This window comes from Pithys albifrons, chromosome 28 (assembly GCF_047495875.1).
Source record: "Pithys albifrons albifrons isolate INPA30051 chromosome 28, PitAlb_v1, whole genome shotgun sequence".
In the NCBI taxonomy this organism is placed as follows: Eukaryota; Metazoa; Chordata; class Aves; order Passeriformes; family Thamnophilidae; genus Pithys; species Pithys albifrons.
The window spans coordinates 6711449-6739220 of NC_092485.1; the positions used below are offsets into that span (position 1 = coordinate 6711449).

At 41.6% G+C, this 27772-nt stretch overlaps 1 protein-coding gene across 1 annotated transcript; it reads right to left on the reverse strand.

Moving 5' to 3' along the window:
* Positions 1–696: 696 nt before the first annotated feature.
* SRPK1 (SRSF protein kinase 1) lies at positions 697–25505 on the reverse strand. The gene is made up of 16 exons (XM_071578926.1): positions 25429–25505; positions 25277–25337; positions 15149–15267; positions 13964–14072; positions 13459–13546; positions 13213–13300; positions 11626–11732; positions 10801–10966; positions 9916–9941; positions 9221–9434; positions 8510–8938; positions 7035–7135; positions 6010–6117; positions 4620–4689; positions 4103–4195; positions 697–3186 (listed from the first exon to the last, which is right to left on the reverse strand). Exons 1-16 carry the CDS (start codon positions 25439–25441, stop codon positions 3002–3004), a joined length of 1977 nt encoding a protein of 658 aa, XP_071435027.1. The 5' UTR covers positions 25442–25505; the 3' UTR covers positions 697–3001.
* Between the last annotated feature and the right edge of the window lie 2267 nt (positions 25506–27772).

The following is a 27772-nucleotide window of genomic DNA, read 5'->3' on the forward strand; positions in this document are numbered from 1 at the left end:
CATGACACAGCCAGTGCCTAGCTGAGGCATGAATCAGTTTCCCACTCTGGGTAACAATAACCATATACAAGCTTTGGAAAAGGAAAGACCAAAACCCAATCTGCTGGGTTGCAGCAGGCCTGTAACAGCACCCTCAAACCACAGCAGACGGTGCCAGTCAGCATCAACTCACTGCACCACTCCAGTAATGTGATTTAGCTCTCATCTCTCATCCCATGGAACACCCACCCATGGCAGCCTGTGGCACAGTCCATTGCTGCAGAAGATAAAGCAGGACATTATTATCCTGTCTGGCTCTTACCTGGTCAGAACTCAAAATTAGCTGGCACGATGGTTTTCATTTCTACTTGCTGTAATTTGTTGGTTCCTGCAGCAGTCAATTCAGTTCTGACAAGTACCTTGCAATTTTATGTTTCCCCTCTAAAAAAGTGTCTGGGAAGGTTTTATAAAGATTCTTGGCTAGGGAAGACAGCAGAGATATGACAAAAGAAAAACAGAGTTGTCCTGCTATTTATTACCCTTCCCCCACCTTTTAAAACAGATCCCAACACCAGCAACAAAATCTTCACCTACACCATCTCCCTGGGTCTCATTCTGGAAATCACAATTAAGTGCTCACTAGTGAAGCAAATTCCATCCATGGGCCACTGACTCAGAAAAGAACAGACTTAGAAAGGGAATGTATGAAGACTAGGGCTCAGTTATTAAATAATCTGTTTATTGTAGGGCTTTCACAAAAAAAAGACAAAGAACCCAAGTAGAAAGAATAAAAATGTATTTTGCTTCAGGTTTTAGACTGACACTGCAAGTACAAATCCTTTAGCGTGAGCACGTTATGGCAATTTGGAAGTTTAACAAACCCCAGGTGAAGGAGCAGACAGTGCAAGACTGAATTGTGACAGCTGCTTCTGCAGGCATTCAGCTCACAAGCTGGCTCTAGCCTTGGCTATCCTCCTTCAGGCAAGGGTGGCAGAGGAAAGGGAAGAAAGGACAGGCAGGAGCTCTTAAGAGTCAAAGCTTGCAGACCCCTTCTAGGAAATGTTCCTTCATCAGCCAGTCCTCAAGTACACAGGACTGGGTGAGCTTTCAAGACCACAGGAGTTGTTTGCCCTGCCAGTGTATCTTCACAGTAAGTTGGAATCCAGTACTGTCTGCAGTCCTCCTCTAACAGATACAGAAGAGACCCAGAACTGGAAAACTTCAGATGAAAGGAAAAAAAAGTCAAATCAGCAGTTTGAAGCCTTTTTGGTATGTTACCTGCCTTTCCTTTTGTATTATATGCATAGAGAACCTGATCTACTACTAAAGGAACATGCAGCATGATTTGCATAAATAAGCCCTGTGAGGCTCTGAACCAGATAAACTCTTTTCCAGTGGATTAAATGACGCAGTTTACCAATGAACAATCCTTACGAACCAGAATTTCCAAACACACACACAGAAGTGACACATAACAGTGATCTTGGCAGCTTTGGCAACATAATTGTCTTGGACAACATCTGGGTGGCTTCCAACAACTTCTATCCTCTGAAAGCCACCACAAATCCAAAGGCTGGTTTGGTCCAGAGTAAGGAAGTGCCTCTGAAGTCTCAATGCTGCCAAATTTTGCTTAGAGAAGAGCAGGATGCACCGAATCTGTAATAGGATGGGCAACTCTAGAAGAAGCCATCATAAAACTAGTAAATGCCACAGTGATTTAACTTTAATTAAAATTAACCCATTGACCTCATTATATCCACCCCTCCTCTGAGAAGTTTTCATAGAAGCCCCATAGAACATTTTTTACTTGGGGTAACTCTAGAACCAGCTTCTAACCCAGAATCTACATGGAAAAGCCAATTCTCTTGCACTTCTGCTAGCTCTTCTTGTGCTAATGGCCCACAAAATAAAAGGCAGTCCCATGCTGGGAAGTTATTTCTGAAGGCCTGCACCTGAAGCAAATTAAGAGAAATGTTTACACTGAGACTTCAAGTGTTAATTTTGAAAGTCCAGGGCTATGGCATGGCTGTGATACAGGCGCTGCAACCCTTTCCCAAGGAAAAAAGTGAATGGTCAAAAATTAAAAGTCAGAGTAGGCTGCATCCATGAAAACCAGCCTCTCACAAATACAGCAACCAGCTCAAGCAAGGCAAAATGTGCCCGGTAAGGGATAAGAAAATCCCCCAAACTTACAGCTTGATATAATGTTAAGAGTTGCCTGCAACAAGGCTCTCACTTTGCAGACCAAGGGGTGAACCCATCTGTGTGCTGAAGATTGTGCGTTGAGTCAGTTCCAGCTTTTGCATTTTCCTTGCCTTTTAGTCACAGGCATTGAAGTAGAAAACATCAAGTTCAGAAACTATTCTGACTATCGAGGGCACAAGTAAGGAAAAAGTAAAGAGACAGGGCACTTTGGAGGAAGAAATAAAGGACACTAAAACCTAGGTTTAAAAAAGTCAAAAGCAGCTAGAACTAAATAAAAGTTTGTGACTGGAAAGCAAAGAATACAATAGACACCTAGAAAGTGATGGAGGATTTCAATGTCTTTGCTCTACAATAATTGGCACCACCTGCTACTTCTCACTCCATCACTAGCTACTGGATGAACAGTGGGAAATTTACTCCTGAGTCAGTGAGATCTTTGCATGGCCCTCATGAAGAAAGGAGTTGAAATCTAGCTAAGGGAGCACATCTGAGCATGGGTGAGCTCACATCTGTAACACACAGTGCCTAACAGTGAGGAGACTGAGGGAAAGTTTCATATTCTAGTCAATTAGTCTTTGGTGAAGCCCAATCAAGGCAAAACACCGATGACATCCACTGGCTGAGAAAAGTCCCCATTAAGTCACACAAGCAAATTCAGCAGAACATGTTAAATTTATCTAAAATCTTGGAAGCCTTGAAGAAAAAGCTTCACACTGCAAGTGAATAAGGAGAACAGTGGATCTGTGAAGGGGCAGCTGGGTTTGTGTAGGCTATGCTGTAAACCAGAGTGTAATGCTATGGCACTGCACTGAAGCTTCTATGAGTTAAGCCAGGGGTGCCTGAGACACTCTGCTGCTGTAGCTCTCTTCTCTGGGATCAGCTCCAGCATAGGTAGTAAGAAGTCTGTGAATGCAGCTGCCTCGTCTTGGGACCACTCGTATTTTTCCACCAATACTTCAAAAAGGCCCCAGGGCTTCAGTTTGGTGATGTGCTTCAGATCCCCTGAAAACCCAAGACAGACAGGTTAAGTCTGGCAAGACATGGGAACAGAGCAGCTTAATATAATAGCCTATAAATAAAACAAACGTGACAGATTGAATTCAGACACTGTTCCAATAGTTGGGCATAGGGAATATAAAGTAGTAGGGAAGGCTGAAAGGAGAAGTAAATTACATTAAAAGCCCTTTTCTAGGTTCTTTAGAAGCCTGTTACAGGAATGTACTTCCTCAAAACGTTCTTTTCCACCTCCTATTTCAGATCCAATATAAGCAAATATTAACTTGATTAAATCACCATTTATGCTGCTTTGACATGACAGATAAACATTGTGCCACTGACTTTGGAATACATACAATGCATACAGCACTGTTTGAGAAAGCAATATGCTACCAACAAAAAAGGGTTGGTTTTTATCAACAAAAAAGGTATTAAACTAGGTCAAAACCTACTCTTTTGACTCAATACATTTCTGGGGTACTGAGGACTTTATGATAATCCTGTGTGCTCTGAGCAATTGGCTCACGATCCAAGGCACTGTTTAAGGTGACTGGCATGCTGGGAAGAGTAAAGCTGTCTAGAGTAGACTTCAAAAGTGAGTCACCACCTCTAGCTGATGAAGATCAGCTCTATAAAGCCACATGAAGTTTGACTAAACATCTACTGTACTGTTTTTCTACTTGCTGCATTTGATCTACACCATGATGGCCAATACTAGGATGTAGGATACTTGTAGCAGTAAGACAAGAATGCCTTATATTTAACTGCAGTTTTTCTGATAAAGCTTCTCATAAAACAAAGGAGAGACTTAAAGAGGCATCTTTGCTGGCATCTATTTCTAACTGGCAGTTCCAGCAAGACACTCCTGTGTATTTGGGGTAGAAGATGAGTGGCTAAGTGGTATTTCTTTGTTTTCTTTTACCTTTTTTGGTGAAAAACTCCTTGGAATATTTTCCTGCCAAAATGAGCTTGCGAGGTATTTTCCCCAGAAGTTCTATGATCAATGCAATGTGATCTGCATGTAAAAAAAACCAAAAAACAAACCACACACGACATCTATATGCTGCAGTTTACTGTTCTGGGATATAAGGACAAAGACTTAAAAATTACATTGAGATCAACCTGAAATCAAGATTACCCTAAGCAACAAAAAAGTCAGAGGACAAGACTAAGAAAATATAAGGGGAATTTGAGGCATAATCAGTCTGAGACACAAGGTAAAGAATCCGGCAGCAAGAGGAATGTGGAACACCAGAACAAGAATATGGACTTGTTGCATGGTGTTTTACTGCAGAGGCTTTAGCACAGTTGCTGCTAATTTAAGTAAATAATCTTTTTGCAAGGAGCATTTGCATTGTAACTCAAAAGATAAGGGTCATTCTGAAGAGGCAACCATTAGATTTCATGTCCTGTTTTAGAAAGGAAACACTGAAACAGACCTTCATCTCGTGAGTAATCTTCTCCAGAATGAGGCTCGAAGAGATAGTCTCCTGTTGCTAACTCAAAGGCCTAAACAAACAGAAATAAGCACATTAAATCACTTCACAACACTGTGCAAATCTCTGTGGGTCACAAGCAAAGCAGTGGGAAAGAATAACCTGCAAAACTCTCATACACAGCTGTAATCTTAAAGTACACCATGACAGCCTAAGATGTGCAATGACTTCATAATTAAAAACATCACAGGCACAGGCACACCTGTGATGAATTCTGGATCACAGCACAGTGCAGGACGTCAGCATGAAACCACAAAGTTAAGGTATTTCACATGCTTAGCCTTTCCTCCTCCTCCCCTCAGCAGCATTTTGCAAAAATTATGTCATGTCTAAAATATAGTTTCTGGGGTTGTTTTCTTGTTTTGGGCTTTTTTATACAAAGATTGTTTCCTCTCCCCAAATTTCAGAGACCTTTTTCAGTTAATCTCTAAACGTTTGTCTGTAGATACAAAAACATGTTTAAAATCAGAAAAACATCTGCACTCATTTCAACTCACCACTCCTAAATTCTCTAACATATTTACCCTTTATGCATTCACTCTTACTCAGAATACTACCTCTGACCTTCTGTGTTCTTAGTTTTCTTTATGAACTGCTGTTTCAAACTGTTGAAGTAGGCACACTGTGTAATTTTGGCTACACGTGCTGCAGAGAACACATGACCCTGTCACATTTTCTTTTAACACATTCATCAAAACCACAGCTTGTTTTCCAAGACAGCGAAAAAGTCTATTTTCAAAGCTTAAAATAAAAAACCCCAAGATTTCATGTGTATAAAACACAGAATGGAGACACTAAAGAGGCACATGCGGTAACTGACTAGACTGATCTTTTTAATCACCATATTCTACATTTGCCAGCTATTACAGAACACCTTCAGCCTCATCTCAGTATTACTTGGATTATACACCAATTCCAAACATGCAGAGGATGTCAAAAATTAGAAATTATAGTGCAGGCATCTGTGAAACAGTGTTAGATACAGCAGAAAGGCTTTTTTAATATAGAAAGATACCATCTTCAGAACTGCATGGTCGTCTTGTTTTTCCAGAAAACATGATGGGCAAAGTACACTGGCATTTGAAATCTGTGATGCTGTACAACAGAACTTTCAAAAGGAAAGCCACATGGAGGGGAGCAGGAATAAATGAATAAATCACCAGCTCTGGTATGGAAACATGGTATTCAGCCAGTCTAGAAGTTGCCTGAACACTTGTAAGGGTTTTTTGCCAAGTTTGGCCAGTCACTTGGCAGCTCAGAGCACACAGCACAAATGAATTTTGCAGCATGCTTTGCAGAAGGAGTGTCAAATCCCCCAGCTGACACCACTCACCATGCATGCTGTGCTCCAGATGTCAGCAGGGGTGTTGTACCCTGACCCTATCAACACCTCCAAGGACCGGTACTGTCTCGTCTGGATGTCTTCAGTGAAGTGCTTGTGCTAAATAGAAGAAATGTTTTACTAAAAAGTTAAAGACTGTTTAAAAGAGGAGAATCAACAACCTGGAAGGCCAGAGTAGATCGAAGTTCATTACCATTACATTTTGCCTGCATTTTACAGCCTCATTAACTATTTCCTTTTATTTCTACATACGCTGTTTAAATGCTCTAAATGAGACACTCCTCAAGTAAAACATCCAGCAATTTAGAGGAAAGCAAGGCACAAAAACTGAGTAAGGAAAGACTCTTTCAGAAGGTTTACCTCTCATACCCAGTCATGACAGACAGGCCATGATCCAGCTACTTTAAGGCAGATAAGCACCACCAGTGTAAGAGATCACTGCAAGCCTGATGTACAATTCTGAGCTGACTTATCTCACCCCTGAGATCTGAAGTATTTTGCCAGTTTAGAAGCCAAGTAAAAGAGATTTTTTTCTATTTGAAATGTCACACATTTGAAAGCAGCATAGCACAACCATTAAAGAATAAAACTTTGGAGTTTTGTTGCGTGACTGTCTTTCATGTGCTCCTAAACCCACTGAAATGACCTGATAAGCTACAGAACTAGCACATCAGAGCAATTGTCTGCAACTTCCTCAGTCTCCAAGACTGCTACAAACTCCTTTAGAAATATCACATATGCAGATTTGTACACACTGTATGTGATGTGGTTCACAGGGCTATTAGAAGTAAATCTAATGCCAGTGAGACACCAAAAGCACAGACTGAAAGCTTATGTTTAAGGACCATTTCTTTCTTTTTGTCCCTGCTTCTCCCTCTCTTTTTCCCATCACAGTTCCAAACTCATATTTTCACAGCCAGGTCTAGGGATCTATTTTACAGATTATTTTCCATCTTGGTATACTGTGAATGTATTTCCAGGTTTAAACAGTCAACATGAAAAGTCTACACACGTACCACCCAGCAGGCGTTTCCTAGGTCAGCGATCTTCACTTTGAGCTTATCTGCATTCTTGGGCTCAAGAGGATTAAGAAGGAAATTCCCAGCAGTTGATTTTCCTAGAGGCAATGTGTAAAACAGCTGATTAAAGCTACACAGACAGTGTCACCCTCTCCTTAGCCACAAAGGGTTTTTCTTATGGATCAGAACTTTCCTCTCCCTGATGCTTAGGCATAAAAATCAGCAGTCTGCACTACCAGCAACAGAGGTAGCACCACTAGCACTGACTGCTGTCACAAAGCAGAAGGACAAGTACGCATATCCAAGAGTGACTATTTCCCAGCAGTCGCTGCACAGCCTTAAGAAGTCTATCTATATTTAAAAAATCTGCTTAAATAAGAGCATTGCAAGAAACAGATCAAGCCTCACAACTGTTAAGTCTTCCTAAATCTTTAAGGAACTAGAGTCCCCATATTATCTTTTTGACATACCCATCAGTCAGTGCTGCAACAAAATTACAAGAGCTATATACTGGGAAAACTGAATGACACAGAAGAGAGCAAAAATACTAAGTAACTAAATTACATCCAGCTATAGCCCTAAAGCAATTTGGGAGAGGGCTGTGAGTAGCAAAAGACACCTAGTAATCTAGCAGAGGCATCCAGCTAAGTGCAGTTCAAGTTTCAAAATATAAATTTCTTTCGTTACTTTTCGTCCATGTAACTCCTCAGCCATACTCTGCCAAGAAAATGCTAGAATACCTTTGCTTTAACAAGTACAAAAGTTAGTTTTGTCCTCCTTCTCCAAGCAGATATACTTCACCTGACATTGAGACAAAGATGCAAAAATGGACAGTTTTATCAATTCATATTTTAACACACAGAACGTGTTTTTTAACTGCTCTACGCTATTGATGTCTTTATGTTCTCCTAAACTTTGAGGACATTTTTTTTCACCCTGAAGCAAATCATACTCAAACAAAACCATTAAAGAGTTTTGGGGTTTATTCCCTATGCTGTATAAGCTTTGTTTCAGGCTGCATTTTCAGTTCTGGGAAAATAGCCATCTTGAGTAACTGAGAGGAGTTACCTCTGCTCCATATTAAGGACAAAACTATCAGAATACACTGAACAGTACTCATCCCCTAATTGAGCAGCCAGTGACCATTTGTAGATGTTTCTAAATCACACAACACCTTATTCAAAGGAGAATGTGTTCCTACACTGAAAACCAAATGTACTTGTTAAAAACAGGAGCACTTAATGCATTGGAAAGTCAAAACTAAGGTGCAACTTCAACTGGAAGCTACAGTGAACAGCTAGAACTATGACTGTCAGGTTAATTACTCCTGGCAGGAAAAAGCTCAAACAAGTGGTTCTGATCACTTCAGCCTACAAAATGCATGTTTCTATTAATACTCTGATGAAGTGTTGTAACAGAACTCTCCCCCATAAAGGAGAAAGGAGCCTTTTCTTACAAGGTTCCTCTTATACCTTTGTTGTCTGACGGGCTATTATTCTCATTCTCATCTTCTGAAGGGACCTCTGTCCGGATGCTTTCCTGAAAATTGTTAATCTCCTGCACGTTGAATGACTGCTCTTCATTGGACGTGGGCTGACACACCATGGAATCCTCTGAAACTAAGGGCACAAACGAGTCCGATATTGCTTCTTGAGGCCTGTTCTCTGAGTCACTGCTATGCTGACTGTACTTGTGGCTATGCAGATTCTCAGTCTTCTGCATATGAGGGTGATTGCCACAGTCATTGGCATTATGAAGGTCTTCCTCCAGTCGCACAGACCCTTGATTCCCAGAGGCTGTAAAGTCCGTCATTTGTATCACTCCGTTGCAGTTTATTTCTGTTACACATTTTTCCACGCTGCTTCCCATTAGATTAGATTGCTCTTGTACAAGGCCTTGGGCTGAAAGAGTGGAAAATGAGAATGTAGCAGAATGTGTCTAAACAAATAGCTGGAAGCTATTCAAGGGAGCTTCAGAAGGAGGGAGTTGTCAACATGTAACTGAACACAAACAATCATTGACTGAGTTTGTAACGGGATTTCCCAGCCTCTTTACAAGTGTAGAATGCAATGCAAACAGGTTAAATGACAACAGCCATCTGATAAAGGTACTCTCTCCTCATACTCACATGAACGAATGGACAACACTGTCCACTCCGTATCAGCAATATTTTAGGTTTGTACCTGTCTTTTTGCTGACATTTTCCTCTGGTGGACTAACTTTTATGAGCATTTCCAGAGGGGTCTGAGCTGCTTCCTCCTCTTCAGGCTGTGTCTGCCCAGGGCTTGCTTCCTTTTCCATTTCCTCTATCTCTTGCATTCGTTTCTCTAACAACTCAGCCTGTCGTTTCTGCTTCTTTTTCAATTTCTTTTTCTTGTTCTTTGACATTTTGTCAGCCTACAGAGAAGCAAGCAGAGAAATTTGACTTAGCATTTCATATTTCAATAAATCTAAAATGTGCCAAGTTTTATTTTATTTTAGAGCTGAGGAAGCAGTCTGTGATGAGACAGCTCTTGTCTCAGATAAAAACCAGCTATTTTGGCTTTTGAACCAGTTGTCTGTGGATCTTATGAGTGCATTTTTGCCCTGGCCTGAGAAACCTACATTATTCTTCAAGTGAGGGACCTCAGACTCTACAGAATAGTTGCCTTCACAGCAGACCCTGAGATCACCACAAGGACTCCTCATTCTGGTGATATATGAGCTAATACTATTTATATCTCCAAGACAGCACTGAACCTGATGCCTGTGCCAAACACAAATCACACTTTTTCTTCTGATATGAATCTGTTTTTCCTTAATGCTGACTGGATTATGAAACAATGCAGTAGATGCTATCAGAAGATGGATACTTAGAGATGAAAGCTATTACACTTACTGGTTTTGGCTGTGGTGCAGTGCTCACTGAAAGGGAAAGGAAGATCAATAAATTAGTATGTCTATATTCAAAAACTGTAACTGCATTCTGATCTTAAGGTAAGCTTTTCCCTATGTGGTTCAGTAATGGCATTTTAATGATATCAGCAAATGTTACTTTGAAGTCACATTCCTCTGAAAAAAAAACCAAAAAACCCAAAAACAAACAATAAAAAAATGAGAAAAACATTAAACGAATAAATGAAGAATTAAAATTCCAGACTGGAGACTTGGTTGATATCAAGGACAAACTTCCTGTCACATAGCTTCATTTACTGCATGTATTATGCATCTTACCAAAATGAAAATACAAATCAAAGCATTAAAATACCAAACTTAGGGGACCTGCCTTAAGCTAAGCTATGCTGTGATGGGTTCAGCTCAGTGTTGGTCTTGTAAGATTATGACTGACAGAGCCTTCCAATATACACTGGTACAGCATCATGGAAGGAAAGCTAACAAAGTTTTGAAGAAAATCTGAGCAGTGTGTTGCCACATTTTCACTCCAGTTCTATACTGAGTACATCAGCATTGTGCTACGTAGGACTGACTACCCTACCACTTTACTAGTACCAGATTAGCTGTATTAAGAGCAGGTGCCAGCATGCATTTCTCATCCCTCCATTTTTCTTACACAAACTGCCCTCCCAGTCATCTTTGAGTTACAACTTATGACTAACTTCACAATTTACAGTTGAGTTTTCAGAGGTTGCTTGCAATATTGTTCCACTGCACTCAGGAAGCTTTCCTTAGTGAGACCAGTGATGATATTGGGCTATGTGGGAGAGAGAGCACCAATTTTCAGGCAGGGGGGGCGGGAAGGAGGGAGGAACCACCAAAAAGCCACCTGCAGAGCCAGAGGGTGGGGGAGCCCCAGATCTTTGCCACTCTGTTGCTTCTGCAGCCAGCCTGCGAATATACTGGTCATTGACACACAGAAGAATGTTCTCAGGTTTAATATCTGTGTGAATGATTCGACATTTTGTATGCAAGTAATCCAGCCCCTGAAGAACCTGCAGACAAGAAAGAAGGAAATCAACCATTAGACAAAGCAAAAAATGAGCAAATTGAGTGAAGTAAAAGTGCAAAATTGCCTAGGATGGCAAATGAACCCGAAGGGCTTCCATGTTTGAGAATACTCCACATTAGAGCTAATGTGATCAGTGGTTACTATGCAGTGCCACAAAAGAGATTTGCATGCAGATTTTAGTTATGATTTGCCAATATTCTATTTACCCTCGTACCTTATCACAGTTGAAAATGTAATCTTAAGACTCTACAATAAAATCACACTCTCCTCCTCCCCTCCACTTCACATGTAGAAAGATGTTCTTTTTAGGCAACCATTCAGTGGGGAGAACATTCCCTTGCTCTTCCCATCATTAAACACTGTGCTTACTGTGACAGTTTAAAAAAAATACTTCACTTAGGAGGAATGACCAGGGTAAGAAGAGGTTAAAAGCAAACCTGGCTTCCCATCATGGTTTATGTGTCAGAAAATATCTACAGGAGAAGGAGTTTGCAGTAGAGAAAGGAAGTATCAACCCAAGAATATCTGGCTGTGCCAGAGAGATACTACTGATTTTAACTTTTGTTTTCTTAGACCTGAGAAAGATTAGTGAAAGAGTTTTAACTGGGTCAGGGAAACAGTGTAATCAGAACTGGAACTTACCTGTTTGATGATTTTTTTGACACAAGGGAGTGGAAGCCCCTGATAATTTGACTTTATAATCCACTTTAGAAGATGATGCCCTAGAACTTCAAACACCATACAGATATCTGGAACTCAATCAAGGAAAGAAATGGACATCCTGACCCAAGGAGCCCTGAATTCCCAGGACTGAGGATCAAAAGAAATCCACAGCAGTTATATTTTCTTATATATTAAAGAACCCTCATCCTTCTAATGTAGTTTAGAACAGCAGCATCCTATCCTACACAACAGTGCCATTAGCTAAAACACACAATACAGAGGGATGGAGCTGGTTAGGAATGGAGTTGGTTAGCACAATGGTCCTACTACAGCAGTAGCAATCTCCTGCTTTGAGTGCAAGCCAGTTACACAAGCAAGTGTGCATTAGTATTTACTGCCAGTAGTGAGTGGGCTTCGTGGTTGGAACAGCCTAGGCTTTCACCTCAGGCAAAATTCAATACCACATCTCCCTGTAGCAGCATTACCTGAAAAGATAATAAAATTTCCATTTCATAAGTCATCTTCTAAATAATTAGGTTAACTTTGTTTGCCCTCCCTTGCCTCTTTACCAGCAAAACAAACTTTTGACAAGCCTGGACTTCAACAATATTTATGTCATCTGCTTTTTGGCTCTAAGATCTCAACAGCTACAGTCACTCCAATGACATATCCAGTACAGTGCCCTTGCTTTAGAAGTCAAACTTCTAAGAGTTTTTTATTAGGCTGCTTTTCATCTACACTGGCAGAAAGTAAACGTTTGACAAGAGTGGAAAAAATACAGGATCAAGTCAATATTTACTCAGAAAAAAGCTAATATATTCATATTACATTAATAGAAAAAATACATTATGGGTCTACTGTTTTCCGAAGTGTTAGCATATTTATAATTTACAGCTCAATTATCTCAAACAGCCTAGTAATTCTCATTGAAATAAAATCTAAGCTATCACAAAGTAAAAACATGCCTGAAAGTGCAACTTTCAAATGTTAGGGATCCATTAGGACTTGTTACAAATAACTGGCTATTAGAAGACTGTTCACAGAACTACAGGGGATTTTCAAAGCAATACACTTTAAACATCCTAACAATGCTGATAAAATACACAGTAAGATGCTTCCATAACTAGAAAACAAGCTTATTATCAAGTTATAGATGGCACGTGTTTGCTATTTTCAGCTACTGATCTTAACATTTTGTACTGCTTTACTCAAATAACAGGTTATTTAAGTAGGCTTAAACAGGCTGCTCGTAAAATGGAAAGGCTGGGATAGATGGGCTTTCCCAAAGGTACCTCTGACACAGCCATTCAGTCCAAATTCAGTAACTGGCAGCAGGATGTTAAAAGCAGGACCAAACAGTGCTGCTTCCACAGCTGACACATGTTACCTCAGGCTGAATGATCCTGAGCTTAGCAGGCAGTTTTGAAGCAGACTGTTCTACAGCAAGTTTTCTTGGGCAGGGAAAGGGATGCCTAGGCACTGCTCCCCAGTCCAGACAGGACAGCTGCCCAGCCAACTCCCTCCCATCTTTATGCAGTTCTTCACTTTTAGTCCTCAAAAGGATACGAGAACCATTAACTCCTGAAATCTTGAAGTCATCCAATAACTGAACAACTCTCTCTTTACTTGGATCATTTGGGTCACTGTTGCGGACCTGCAGAGAAAAGGTTATTGTGAAGTCAGATCTCCTGCACCACTGCTAGGTTCCTACAAAAATTCTAGATGATCTAGAAATACCAAGCACATGACAAATCTAAACTTCCCAAAACAGGAAAAAAAAAAAAGAGACTTGAACCCAACTCAGGCACTCACCGATTTTAGCAACTTGATTTCATCTAGTGCTGTTTCTGTGTAGTGCTCTGCACTCTTCACCACCTTCATTGCCACAAATCTCCTCCCTCTATGCACACATGGCAAGTAAATTGGAAACTGTTAATGCTCGTACAAAGAACTTGCTCTCCAGACTTATCCCAATTCTTTTGCATGCAAGAGAGCTTATTTCAAGTATAATGGAAAAATAAGGTTTAAACACCTGAAGACTTAGGTCTTTTTTACAAAACATTCATGTTAGTCATTTCTCATAAAATGTAATAATAGGTCAGAAACTGCTAAACACAAGACTATTCTTCCCACATATATGGTCTGTCCTGTTATTTCCCTCCCACACACTGGCATGCACAGTATCAAAAGAAACTTCTGTGTTAGGATGTGAATGGCTGTGTTTTGTGTTTTCATCTATAAAAACCTATAAAAGTATGTTTTCTGATCACACTTGTGCATTCCCACCAGAAACATCAGCTAGAACAGAAGGACTTACTGGATGTCCCAAGCCAGCCACACAGTGGAGAAGTGGCCCCATCCAAGCTTCCGAATCACATGGTATCGTCCATTAAAGAGATCTCCTATTTTCACAAGGTGATAACCACCTAGAAAAGCAGCAGGAGGAACCAAGAACAGGTGTGTGGAACTAGCATCAAAACTTAAGGGAGGCTTATTTGATGTGTTTAAATTTTTAATCATATAAACAAATGCAAGTGTTTCTCTAACTGGCTCTTGCTAGTACAAATACACAGTATGTTAGAGAAGAATTCTGAACAGCCCTGTAGTTGACTCAAAAGTTTTAATATAATTGAGCTAGAATGACTGACATTTTCAATCAGGTCACAAAATAGCATCTCCTCAGTGAAAGCATCTGAAGTCTGCTAGGCTGACCACCTTTGCAGAACACAGGTTGTGATGGCCAGTAATAGAATCTTTCAGCTTCTGCATGCTCTGACCCCATAACATGAAAGAGCACTGCACCCAAGATCCCAACAGAATTTTCCTTGCAATTGCCTTCCTGACTGAAAGGCACTTTGCCATTTGACATCACCACTGAAAACAGGCAAGTCTCCTCCCCGTACCACTCATGTCTGTCAAGCTGCTGACTGTGCAGAAGCATTCCATAACAGAAGCAAAAACATGAAAAGCCAGACAAAGATACAAGGGAACTGGCAGAAAATACAGAAAAAAAAAAGTGATTTGGTATTTTGATTTTAGCATTTCCATTTTCTGTGTATTTGGCTCCTGCTCAGAGGAACAGTGGAAGATTATTTGCAGACACAAAGTTTCCTGAAGAATGGATACCAAGATGATGATGATCTGATCTTCCAAAGAAAACGGAAGAATTTGAAAAGGATTTGAAGGATGAAAATAAGAAAGGAATTAAATGCCTCCTTGCTTTTATCAATATTGAAAGCCCTCTGGCACAGAGGAAAAGTTAACAGCTTTAAACTCATGTATTAAAAACAGTTCTCAACTTGAGTCTTGACTGATTACAGAGGGAAGCTTGGAGAAGAGCTTTTCCATTTCATGTTGGCTTGAAAAATGTTATTATTGCCATGCAGTTTCAAAACACCCTTAACGTAAGATGGAGTCTGTTTTCATTCTCCATAGCAAATGAGTCATGAAAGGAATTCTTAATTACATTCAAAATCTGCATCTTAAACAGGCAAATTCTCACCTTTACAGTAATCATTTGGATCCTCTTGCTCATCATCATCTGATCCCAGGATTTCTTCCTCTTGCTCTGGGAGATCATTCTCTGAATGAGCAGCAGGACCCCTGTGCTGAGTGTCAGGTCTGAAAGAGAACACACTGTATGTCTCACATTCCCTTCAGGCCTGTGGCTCTCATGTCACTCAAGGCATTGCTGACAAAGAAGAAGATGCAATATTCAGCTTTCAGAAAAACTATTCACATTTAAATGCTTTTACTCCTAAGGTAGTATAAAAGTAAAGAGAAACAATTTTTCCTATACTAGTGAGAAATAAAACTGAACGTCCCAGATTCACTTTCACAGTAGAACAAATAAATGGCCAGACAAGATAGCAAGTTAAAAGCTTAATGATCCCACTGAAATCTTGGCTTCTTTGAACTCCTTCCCAGGCTTTCATTCAGTGAGAACTTTTGAAATTTGTATTTTATTTGTTATCACATGTAAAACCTGAAGATTTAAATGTTGATTAATGTTATTTTAAAGACTAACATCAATTAATTTTCACTCCTTTGGGAAAAAAGTAAACAAGTGTTTTAGAACTTGTGCCCTTTCACATTCAAGGCCAAATGAACATTTATTTAACAATTCTTTTGCTTCTAACACTTTAAAACTCTAAAGCCACTAATTGATCTTTATTTCTCCTGTTCTCATATGGTAAGTGCATTTCTAGTTTGTCTCTTCACTCAAGGTCCAAAGTTTCTTACAGTTGTCTGAAGTGTGGCACAGCAGATGCTCAGCAAACTGGTGACAGTTCAGGCTTGCAGAGGGATTGAAATCAGGCACTGAGGCAGTGGAGTTTTTCACTCTCACATTCATAAATAAAAACGTTAATGTCAGTTGTTTAACTTTTCACTCAATGTGCTACTCTGAGTTCTTGCCTGTGAAGATCATGTCAGCAAAGGCCACCTCAGTGCTCTCACACGTTCACACTGTTTTTGAGTTCCCCAAGTTAAAACATACACTGTCTCCCATGTCTCAACTCCTTCCTGGCATACACTGATTACAGCCAAACAGGTCATGAGATAACTCTAAATCACGTAATTTATTTCCTTTACAAATCATTACAGGGAATGGTTGAATGTCTAGAAAGTTTAATATTCAAGATCCTTTTGTAGAATGCAAACATTTATAATGAAAGCAATGCCTATAGCCCATTTGCATTAGCAAGATTTAAGGGAAAAATAGGGCAGGATATCAACATTAAGCTTGCTTTCCTTAGAAGTATGAGATATTTAAAAAAGCTGGAGTTGTCCAAAGAGGTGGGCAAACTTCAGTACAGCAATGACAATAAGCACAAGATATTCTTTAAAATGAGCTTCCCAGTCAGTGTGAGTTAGAGGAAGTTTTTGTACTGAAACTGTTGTCCCATGGAAGTAGCAGATAACACTGATGCCTTCCAGCACACGCTCTCAAATTCAACTCATTTTGCTCAAAGAAAGCTCCCAGTTATGCCAGTGGATCTGCCAATGTATAAAGGCCCTCAGATGCAGTTTTCACAACTTGGACCTGAGCTGGAGTCCTGCACATTCATATCACAGCAGTTCTAACTAATCTTAATCCATGGGACAAATTTAATATTTTCATTTTGAGTAGTTATATAGCAGAATGAATATTCAGCATTTACCTACTACACATGCACTCTGCTGAAACTTCACACATTAAATACATCACTAGACAGTAAATTACAGCCATCTTAAATATCTGTGGATCACAAAAAGGAAGAAATCATGTGTTCCAGTCTGAGGATGGCTAAATTTGTAGCCATTTGCAATCTACAGCTGAACTTCATTAAAGCAAGGAAGAGCTACAAAGGTCAGTCCAGGCACAACCCATCCCTGGACACTAATTCCAGTCTGCTGTGACTTAATTGAGAACTGCAGATTTTTTAATCCAGAAACAGATAAGAAACAGAGCTTACTAGTCTTAAACGGTAAAACGAGACTGCCAGGCTAATGAGACTTTTATTCACAACACTGAAGCTAGACCCAGCCCTGAGATATTTAGTATCTAGACTTCTTCCCCCATCAGTCACAAAACTGTAAGCCAGGGGTAGGAAGAAGGCAACTAGTTGTAGGGGGTGTGGGAAGTTTCAGAGGTCAAAAAGCTACTTTAAAATTGCTGCATTTCTTTGGGGACAACTGAGCTACAAAGCCACACATTATCCCCAAATTAAGAGCAGGCAGCAAAGGCAAGAAAGGGCCATGGACAGAATGGCTGAAGGGGAGACTAAATGTTCACAGACAACAAATCCTATAAACAGCATAAAGAGAACAAGAACGCAGAATTGAACAGAAATATGTCCAGGAGCCACACACACAAAGTAGCAAAAAGGAATTCTCTCCAACGCTGCCTCAAGATTTTCACTTTAACTGCACAAGATGTAGGGGACTGGAAAGGATTCAAAAGAAAATTCACCTTAAGAACCACTGACAGAAGCATCATGCCATTCTGCAGACCCAATGCTTTTCACTAACAGTAATTTCATGCATTGAGGAAGAAGTTACTGGAAACATTAAACCCCATTTATTCTCTTGGAAGCTTTCTGTGCCCCTCCTAAGGGGCTGACAGCTTATGCTGCTGAGTCTGGCACACAACACACCCTGTACTCTGCATCTGAGTCTGTCATGGGGATCCAAAAGCATTTAACTTGTATACTATTATCTATTATACCAACTAATGTGAGAGAGTTATTCAGGTCACATACATTTCTGCAGTGCTATTTCCTTTATGAAATCTCCTCCAAAATACATCTCATTCCATCACCTTCCTGTGAAAATTCATTTGATGTTAATACATCCCACCATGTTCTTCCCCCCAAAATGACCACATCAGCTGAAGATACAGATTAAGAGAGAACTAATCAGAGCAGAATATGTGTATTACTACCTAAGAAAAACTGATACACAAAAGCACAAGCCTCATCGATCTGCTTTGCTCACAAAGACACTACTCTTAAAAAAGGCACAAAAGGCTGTTAAAAACAGCAGAAAAATCCTTACCCAGTATTTGGAGATGACAGCTGAAACAGCTGTTGGCAATACTGAAAAATGCAGATAATATATATAAAAAGCCTACACTAAATCAGGTGGTTTAGGGTACTTTTTTTCTAGCCATCTCTGATCTACCCAAGAATACCCTGATCACCTTTTCCTCTCGTAATGTGCTACTTAATCTTCAGAATAAACTGGGTCTGCAGCATCCCTCTACAGCTATATAGCAATATTCTGCTTAAGAAAAACAATGTGGAAGAGCAATGCTAAGGTAAAATGCTGTATCTTGTATGAATTCATACAAATCCACATCTAGAGACCCTTCCAAAAGTCATTTTTATCTCAGCACTGCCTGAAGAACTGTGAATTCACGAGACAAAATTAAAAGGGTAACCTACCTGCATGAAGCACGGCCTCCCATTGATAAAGAAATTCCCCAAGACAGCCCAACAGTTTTCGAAAAAGCCATCAAAAATCAGGCCCCACACTGACCAGGGAGCAGAGGGTCATCAGCAGCAGGCAGGGGGGCTGGTTCTTCTCGAACGCAGCAACGCTTTGTATGAGAGTGAGGGAGAAGAGGGACTTGCCTCCAGCCCCAGTTGCAGCTGCCCAGCACTGCATTGCAGGTGAAGGGCTGTGCAGCAAGGCTGAGGCTTCTCTCAGCTGATCTTCCTGCAAATTCACTCATGTTAGGGGTGAGCATAAACAGATTCATTCCCTTCGCTTGATGTATGCCTGTCTCATTCTTTCCTCTAAAGAAACAAAAATTCAGATATTTTGTTTCATCTTCCTGAACGAGCTGGTTTTATTTGCCTATTCAGCAGCCTACTGGATTCAAAGCTCGAATGAAAAGAAGGATCATGGTAATTGCTGACAGACAAACTCTTTTGATAGAGAAATGCCAGCACAATCACGCAGGAGAGAAAGGGCGTTCAAAGTAAAAATTAATTTTCTGAACTAATCCGAAACTTCCCAGCCAGAGCTACAAGACAAACTTACCCTTTATGCTCATAAGTAGCAAAGCAAGCAGGAGTCGTCAAATCTTTTTTAAAAAGTTGAACTGAGTATTTTTCACAGCAGCAGGCACTTAACATCATCCTCCAACAATGGAGAAGAATTACCAGCCATTTCCTGTGCCTGTTTATGCTGCTGGTTTATGTAAGTGATAGGGGAAACAAGTCAGCAACAACATGACATAGCAAATAATAATTTAGAGATTTCTCTGCTACACAGGACTTCATTAGTGAAAGACACTCTGAAGCTGGCCCTGCACTTTCAAACCACGAGGTTTAAAGAAGAAATGGGTTCACTTCGTTGTGTATCTGAGGTATTCTCACCCTAGAAGGTCACTAAAGTCTGAACCTCCCTTGAACAGTTAACGTTGCCAAACCTCTTCATATTAGAAAAGGTGCTAACAACATGCAAAATTTGCCACTGGAGACAAGATTTTGCTCCACATTCATTGAAGATATCACTCCACAACTCTGTTCACTTCTGCAATGCACAGCAGGGACAGTAAAAGTTATTTGCAGGAACTAAAAGAATTCAGTCACCCACTTATTCCTTACAAAAACGTGTTTAAAGAACTTGAAAAAACAATTTTGAATTCTCTTCCCAGTTTTCAATAGAATCAGTTAGCTGGTCCACACACTAAAAATAAGGTAAAAAATTATTTAACCAATCCTGATCACACAGTGTGGGTTCTTCCTGATTTGCACTGAGGTGGATCCAGGAGACCACAGCCCCATCTGTCAGTGCACACAGTGCAACCAGGGGGCTGCCTTCTTCCTACCACCGAGTGGCACCAGCAGAGGTTCTTTTCCTGTGCTCTCTAAATTACCAGACACACAGCCAAGTCTCCACATACAACTTCACCATCAAAGCTCTGAACTTGTTCTCTGCTCCAGGAACTTACATAACAAAACACTCCAAAAGAGGTGTCTGGTTCTCCCATTTATGAGCATTAAGAGTGACTTCCTCAAAACTCTGTTTTTGACAGGAAAGAAGTATTCTTCCTCATGCCCAAAACAGCAGAAATACTGTCCATGCTACCTATCTACTTTCTTTAAATAGATACAAAAGCAGAGTCCATCCACCCTCAAGCAAGGAAAGTAACATACATTGAGCCCAAATCACTTCTGTCACATCCATCATCCTTATATATGTACAAACAAAACAGATGCTCTCCTTACTCCTCTTCATCTTAGTCTGTCTCTCCCTTGGTGTTTGCCAAGATGACACCTATCTGTAGGAAACTGAAGAGAAATGCTTACCTAAATGATTTTTAAGTTGACTGCAACAGTCTTCATAAACACTGCCATCCCTTATTTGTGAGCTCAAATTACACACATGAAACACCCCCAAGAAGAACTGAATTCAGTGAATGCAAGATGAATAATTACTGCAGATAAAGGTAAACACACCCTTGGACTCTTGCTGAACAAAGCATTGTTTTTGACCTTAACCATCCAGCCAACCATTTCCAGGGCTCTGCACTCACTACAGCAAAGTCTCACCTTGACTGCTGTTTAGGATTCCGTGTTTTAATTTCAGAAAAAGAAAAAACTCCATATGGCATAACAAAGAGCAGATTTAAAATCTCCCTCCCATTTTCACATGTGTGCATCAAGACAAGTCTTTAAGTGTGCTTGCAGGCTGCATCTCATTACTGTTCCTCAGTGTGTCTGTAATTTCAGGATCATGTTAAGGCACATCTAGTGAGAATGACTGTTTCTGGTGCCAGCCTCCAACACGCTTACAGGCAGATCTGCTGGCAAACCTCATGTTCAGTAAAAAGGGTAACTGATTACACATCAACTCTCAGTACGAATTCAGGTCTGAAATGATAAAATTATTTTCCTGCTTGTATGCAGCTGACCTTTCTGCTTTAGAAATTTCAACTATTTTGAAGAGATTTGCAGGAATTATAAATCATAGATTACAGAGGACTTTTGAGTCTATAATCCACATTATTTTGTGATTATTGCAACTCATTCAGTCTTGCATCTCACCCCAGAGCTACAGGAATACCACTGTCAAGAACTTAAAAGAAGACTGAAGACAGTTGAACATTTAGCTTTTAAAGAACAGCACTCAGTGGCTCCAAGACATACTCGAGTAGGAGATCTGTGGGAGCTCAGTTTGAAGATAAATAATGACTTCCACATGAGAAGAGTATTAATATACAAATAACAGGCAATCATGTTTCTTGCTCCCCTCACGCACTCCCCCACACTGTCTTGGGCTGAGCACTTAAAAAGCTGTTTGTAGAACCCTCTGCTATTCCAAACCAAGGGACTTCCATAGAAACCAGCACATCTTTTGTTGTGTCCTGTCATAGTCCCATAATCCCTTCTGTATTTGAATGTAAAAGATCTGAGGGCAATGCATTCTGACTCTACTTTACACTTATACTCAAAATAGTTACAAAAGACATATCCCTGGTATTAATTATGAAAGACAAGTGAGGAAAACATAATGCAAGATCCTGATCCCAGGCAAAGCTTTGAGTAAGTTAAGGAAGAAACCAAGATGGCTGTCAGAACTCTAGGGCCTAGAATGTGCCCTCTAGACACAAGGGATACAAGCAAAGTGTTCAGTAACAAACTGGAAAGTATCAGATCCTGCGAAGAATTTTCTGCTGGCCAGACTTCATACGTGGAAAAACTACCAAATTCATCTCTCTTCAGAGCAAGTCTAGAGAGGAGGACGAAAGAAGTGAGGTTTCACTGCCATGTCAAGAGTCTTGCCAGAGAACTTCAGGTAAATGTAAACCAGTTTCTTGAAAATAATGAATATTGCAGGCATTTGGGAAGATGGGGAGGAAGCAAGCCTACAACTCAGCTCTGCCTCTGCCTCCCTGCAAGAGCTGAGGGAGACAGAGGATCTATTGAAACTCGTGTGAAAAAATATCTCCCACTCCGTAAAGCCTGTAAGAATTAAGTTAAGTCACCAGTGCATGCAGAACTGGAAGAAAGTAATTCAGATCATGCACATTTTTCAGAACAAGCCACATACTGTATGGCTGTCACTACCTTTGTGGATATTCATGCTTACAGTAATAAAACATTCTGCTCTGTGGCACAATCGGTTCAACATCCCTCAAACAGAACTGCTGGGTTTGTACATGAGCAAATAAAAATACCCACCACCCACACATTATACAGACATGTAGCCCAGTTCTAGGTAATACAATTATTTTCTTCCTATCTGAGAAATAAGCTATAATATAGAACTTTTTGTTCAGTTTCTTGCCCATTTCTTTAACTGCTTTGAATCTGGATGGGTGTTTTAGAATAGTTTTTAAACTCTGGCTCTACTCCTAGGACAAAGAAAACAATTTGCACTTCTAAGGCTTTGCAACACAAAACACAGACGTAAAAATCCCACAGTATTTTACTGGCAAATACCATCTAACAGTCACAAGTGCCCAATTCCATTATAAATTACCAGCAATGTTGATAAAGTACAACTATATTTGTGTTTTAGTTCAAATAGAAGCTTGCATTTTCAAATAGAATCAGTTTTGAAGTAAATACTTGATCTTCCTTGTGTATTAGGCTTTTATTCCACAGAGTGCAAGAGTCTTACAGACTATGAAATGAAGAAGGAATTCTCAGGAGGACTTTCCACATGGAAAGGGTTGTTAAACATCAGATCTTACACACTGCACTCCACTGCCCAGGGAGGCACTGGGGTCACTGTCCCCAGAGGCCTTCAAAAAAACGACTGGACCCGACACTCAGTGCTCTGGTCTGGCTGACAAGGGAGGGATCAGGCGAAAATTAGACTCCATCTGAGAGGTCTGTTCCAACCTTCCTGTGACTCTTGTGCATCTCTTTTAAATGAAAGCAGGTAGATGCCATGCTTCAGCATCACTTCTGAACAACAGCTAACTCAACTCAAAGCCACATTCCCCTCCAAATAGCACCTGGGATCTTCAAAAATCAAGTTGATGATCTACTGTTACTCTGACCTGCTTCCTAAACAGACACTACCTTGCTGCACCAAGGCATTATAGTTGGTATTTACAAGGTGTTTCTGTAAATAACCAGTTTAGGCTGGTCTTGCCTGAACCTGACATGCACCAATGTAACTACTGAATGATGAGAAAAAGAAGTAACTTTTTGGTTTTGTATGACACACTACTCATTTTGATTATTTGAACCTTTCCAAGTGGGTTTTTTTTCCTTTCTGTTTTTAACCAGATTCAGTTGATAGGTAAAGTAGGTGTAGTTCTTTCCTAAAATGAGAGATATTCTGAATTGTTTTAAAACTCTTCAGAACATTCTCTGCTTTTATACTTACTCATAATAATTCATAACACTTACTAAACTCAACCTTTTGAAATCAGTTGTTTCATGTGTTTTACTGCACATGTCCAGAGAACAATATGCCACAGAAAAACTACATGCATGCTCTAAACTACCACAGAACATCTGATGCTAAAAGCACATTCCATGCAGTTTCAAGTTTAGATTTTATGGAGTCTTGCAACAAGTCAGTTAAGCTTATTTTCCAAGATTTAACTTGAGCAGCTTTGTATTTAAATAGCAGAAATGTTGTGGAACTGTACCTAAAGTTAGAGGCTGACACTGGGTTCTTTTAGTTCTACAACATAAAGCATAAAATACATGGAAGTTTCTTTAATTTCTGAGGCATGAACTAATAAACCTATGGTACTAGAAGACAGAGTTGAAGCATGAAGTTTGAGAATACAAACACAGCATTTTACAAATAATTATGGCTCTCCACTGAAATCAAGGTTAATGGCAAAATGAAGAGCTAACTAATAGTGCAGTTAACCTGCCCTGGATATGTCGTTAAAAAACATTTGGGAAAAAACCACCAACATGCCAGCACTGAAAGTTACCATTCAGCAACCTCAGAATTCACACAGAAATCAGGCTTTCCAGCTGCACTGTGGACTCTATTGGCAGAGTCAGTATTGTTTGTCTGCAGCTAGAGAAGAAAAAAAAAGTAACACGTATAGAATTAACAATGAATTCTTCATAGAGAAGTTAAGAGAAAAAGCAGAGAACTTCAAAAATTGCCCTTATATTACCTTCAAGAAATACCAGGAACACGTACAGAATAGCATGGAACCATAACACACACCTCCCAGATACTTTAGTTAGTGCTCCTCACTCCTCAAAAAGCCCTGTCTCGAAACAACTGAATCTCAGCTGGAAGCAACAAGAAATTAAAATCCCAGTAATTTATCTGAGGAAGTGACTAAGAAAGCAGGCCTAAAGGGAAAAATCTCCAACTCCCACTGCCAAAGCCTTGCTTACCAAAGCATTTGGTTCCCAGGCACCAGCGAGTAAAAAACCTTCTGAGATATCAGAGATTTTACAGGAATAAGCAGCATTTTATGGAGCACACTGGACCAGCTCTAGGATTTACCATCATGTTTCACTAGAAAGGAATCCACGAGTAGCACTGAACACAGTACTTAATGCAGTCTGGGGGAAGCCACTGTTTAGAATTTACTGCAGTTCTTTAAATTTTTGTATCTGCATCCAAAAGTTCACCACACATAAAGACTTGTGGCATTCCTCTGGTAGGAGAGAAGCCACACGAGAGCACCAAAGTTAGAGGGAGAAGTAAACAACACATCACAGCATTCTTTCGGCGAGATTAAAAAAGAAGAAAATAAAATCTCAAGAGGCAAGAGGGGAAAGACAGTCAAGAGAAGCTGGTTCCTAAAGCCAAGGGTTACTGAAGTGCCCGAGAGGCTGCAGAGAGGGGATGCTGACAACTCCCCCGGGGTACAGCCTGCAAGGACGGAGCACCAGCCACAAGCACGACTGCAGCTCCACTGCGAGGTCTCGGGGAGCAGCAGGGCACACAGACCCTCCCATCCGCCCAGCCATCTCAAGGAACCGCGGACCACGCGCTCGTGCGGGCGCCCGAAACGTGCCCTCACCGAGCTCCCGTTCAACACCCGCCGGCCCGAGGGGCTCGCCCGCTCCTCTGCCCCGGGGCGCCGCTCGGGCCGCCGGGCTTGGCAGCCCCTTCCCCACGGGGAGAGACGAGGGAAACAAAGAGGCGGCGGTGGCGGCGGGAGATGCCGCCTGAAGGGAGCCGGGGCCGCACTTACTTCCTCTGGGCCTTGTCCTTCTTGGCTTTGGTCCGCTTCTTCCGGGCCTGCAGCGCCAGCACTGAGAGAGAGAAGGAGAGAGAGCGGGGCGTGAGGCGCGGGGGGCCCGGCGGAGGCCCCGCGGGGGGCGGCGAAGGCCGCGCCACGCTCACCTTTCCGCTCCATGGCCGCCACCGCCGGCGGCCCCGGGCGCCTGCGCCGCGCCCGGCCCTGCCCCGGCCCCTGCGCCCGCCCCTGAACCGGCCGGCCCACCGGGCTGGGCACGCGCGCTCGGTGGCCTCGAGCGGGCGGAGCCGGAACCGGGGCCGGTACCGCCCCCTGAGCCTGAGCCTGAGCCCGAGCCCGAGCCCGAGCCCGAGCCCGAGCCCGAGCCTGTGCCCGCCCCGCGCGCTCTCGGCGGCTCCGGCAGTGGCGCTCGAGAGCGGCCCGGCGGGCAAAGGCCGCGAGTGCCGCCTGTCCCCGCGCGTGTCGCGTCCCGAGCTCCGCTTGGCGCTCCCGCGCCCGCCGCTCCTCTGCGCACGAAGATTTGCGCCCTGAAGCGCTGCGTGAAATGGTGCGTCCCTAGCGGAATGTAGTGCCTGTTAGAGATTCTTAATATTAAATCATTTCTTTAATAACGACCATGGAAAAAACCTTTTCAGCTGCTGGCCCGTTCAGACTTTTTGCTGCATGCACTGAACAAATACCTGTGTTTAAGGTGGTTATATATTCGCCTTAGAACTTCTGTAGATTCTCCGATGTGCAGTTTTGCATTTTACTCCTGGAAACTGCTTGCAGCTCTGTTATAAGCACATGACATACTCTACCAGGTGTCTGTCGGGGGTTCTGGCCCCCTGTTCCTCTCAGGAAGCCACAGAGACAGTCAGTCATCAGCTGGGCCCAAAGCATGAGCGATGTCTGGTCTAGTTTTGAGTTCTGGGACATTTTAAGCATTCCCAAGAGCTGGGTCCTCTGGCATCAGATCATGAATATTTTTAGGGAAAGGCAGGTATGCATGTATGCAATTTCGGAAGACAGAAAGATCCTTTTTATAATTCTAATTGTTGCTCTATCACTACAACCATCAGATGTTTAGGTCATCTGTCTGTTTTATGTGAGACACTCACACAAGGTTTTGTGATAACAGAGGGACAAATTTCAGCCTCTGCTAAATTACGGTGTTCAAGGTAAGATTGAGCTGAAAGACCTCAAGGTGTGATGGAGCCCCCCTCTGCTGGCAATGAACAGCAACGTCCTCCCTCAAAGAAGAAATTAACAGACCACAGAAACTATTATAGCTCAGTTTATAGGTAGCCTGTCTGTCATCCCATAGTTGTACAAAGTGACACATGCTGTTGGCTTTAGCAAGGTGTGTGCTTGCACCTGCCAAACTGCTCAGTTCCCTGGTCCCACTGGATGGATTTGGAAAGCCCCAGTGAAGCACACATGCAGACTGGGATTGTATTCCCTCTAACAGTAGTTGCCACCACAATCTGAATGAGGAGCCTTCCACAGAGGTCGGCTACAGAAACAAGATACTACTGAGCATCTTCCCTCTTGCCATGTTTCTTTCCTGCTTTTTTAATTTGGGAATGGAAAACAGGGTAGCACCAGCACAGGGTTGCTGAGCCAGGCCTAAGCCAATATGCACTCATCTTTCCACAACCAGCTTGGCACCAATTTTTAGAGCAGGATAAATGTCCCCAGACTTTGCCCAGGTGTAAGTGGTTTATCTGGTCTTTCCTCCTCGCTTCCTGCGCCGTGTGATGCGCTGCCATGCACGGCCCCAAGAACTGCTTCTGCCATGCTCTGCATGACGCCTGAGCTTCCTCAGCTGCTCTGTATCTTCTGCAGCTATTTATGTACAAGAGTGGCATGTGACTAAAACCACAACAGAGCTGGGCCTGGTTACATGCACACTGCACCATCATCAATGAAAATGTGCACGTCTGGGGACGTGTATCCTCTAATTCAGTGCAGTGGGGAGAGCAGCCTGGGGTTCTGCAGCATGCCCTGCTAGGAAAACATGGTTGGCATCCCACTAGCGGTAAAGAACATGAGAACCTTGTTGCACGCACAGAACTGTCATTTTTGCAACTATGTCAGATGGGAATGTCAGGCTGCCAACAAACACAAGATTACAGACAGGCCTTTAAACTCTGACTTCTGTGGTTTCTTAGAGGTATAGGTGGAATACTTGGCTATAAAGTACATGCTTTGTACTTCACAGCCCATGTCCAGTGATCTGTGCTTGGCTAAACACAGAAGCCTTGTGTGTACGTGGGAGCAAAGTTATGGCACCACACAACTGTAAGGGAAAAAGATCAGGATTGACTGGATTTCCTCTCAGCAAGGTATTCGTTTGGCAGCACAAATACTGTAATTTGCATGCTAACATACTGACATCTAATTTGTCCCCTGGTGCTAAACTACAGAGTCATGGAGGTAGGAAGGGAAGATTGGAACCTTGCTGAACAAGACAAGAAAAAAGATTTCTTAAGTTTTCAGTGGAGACTT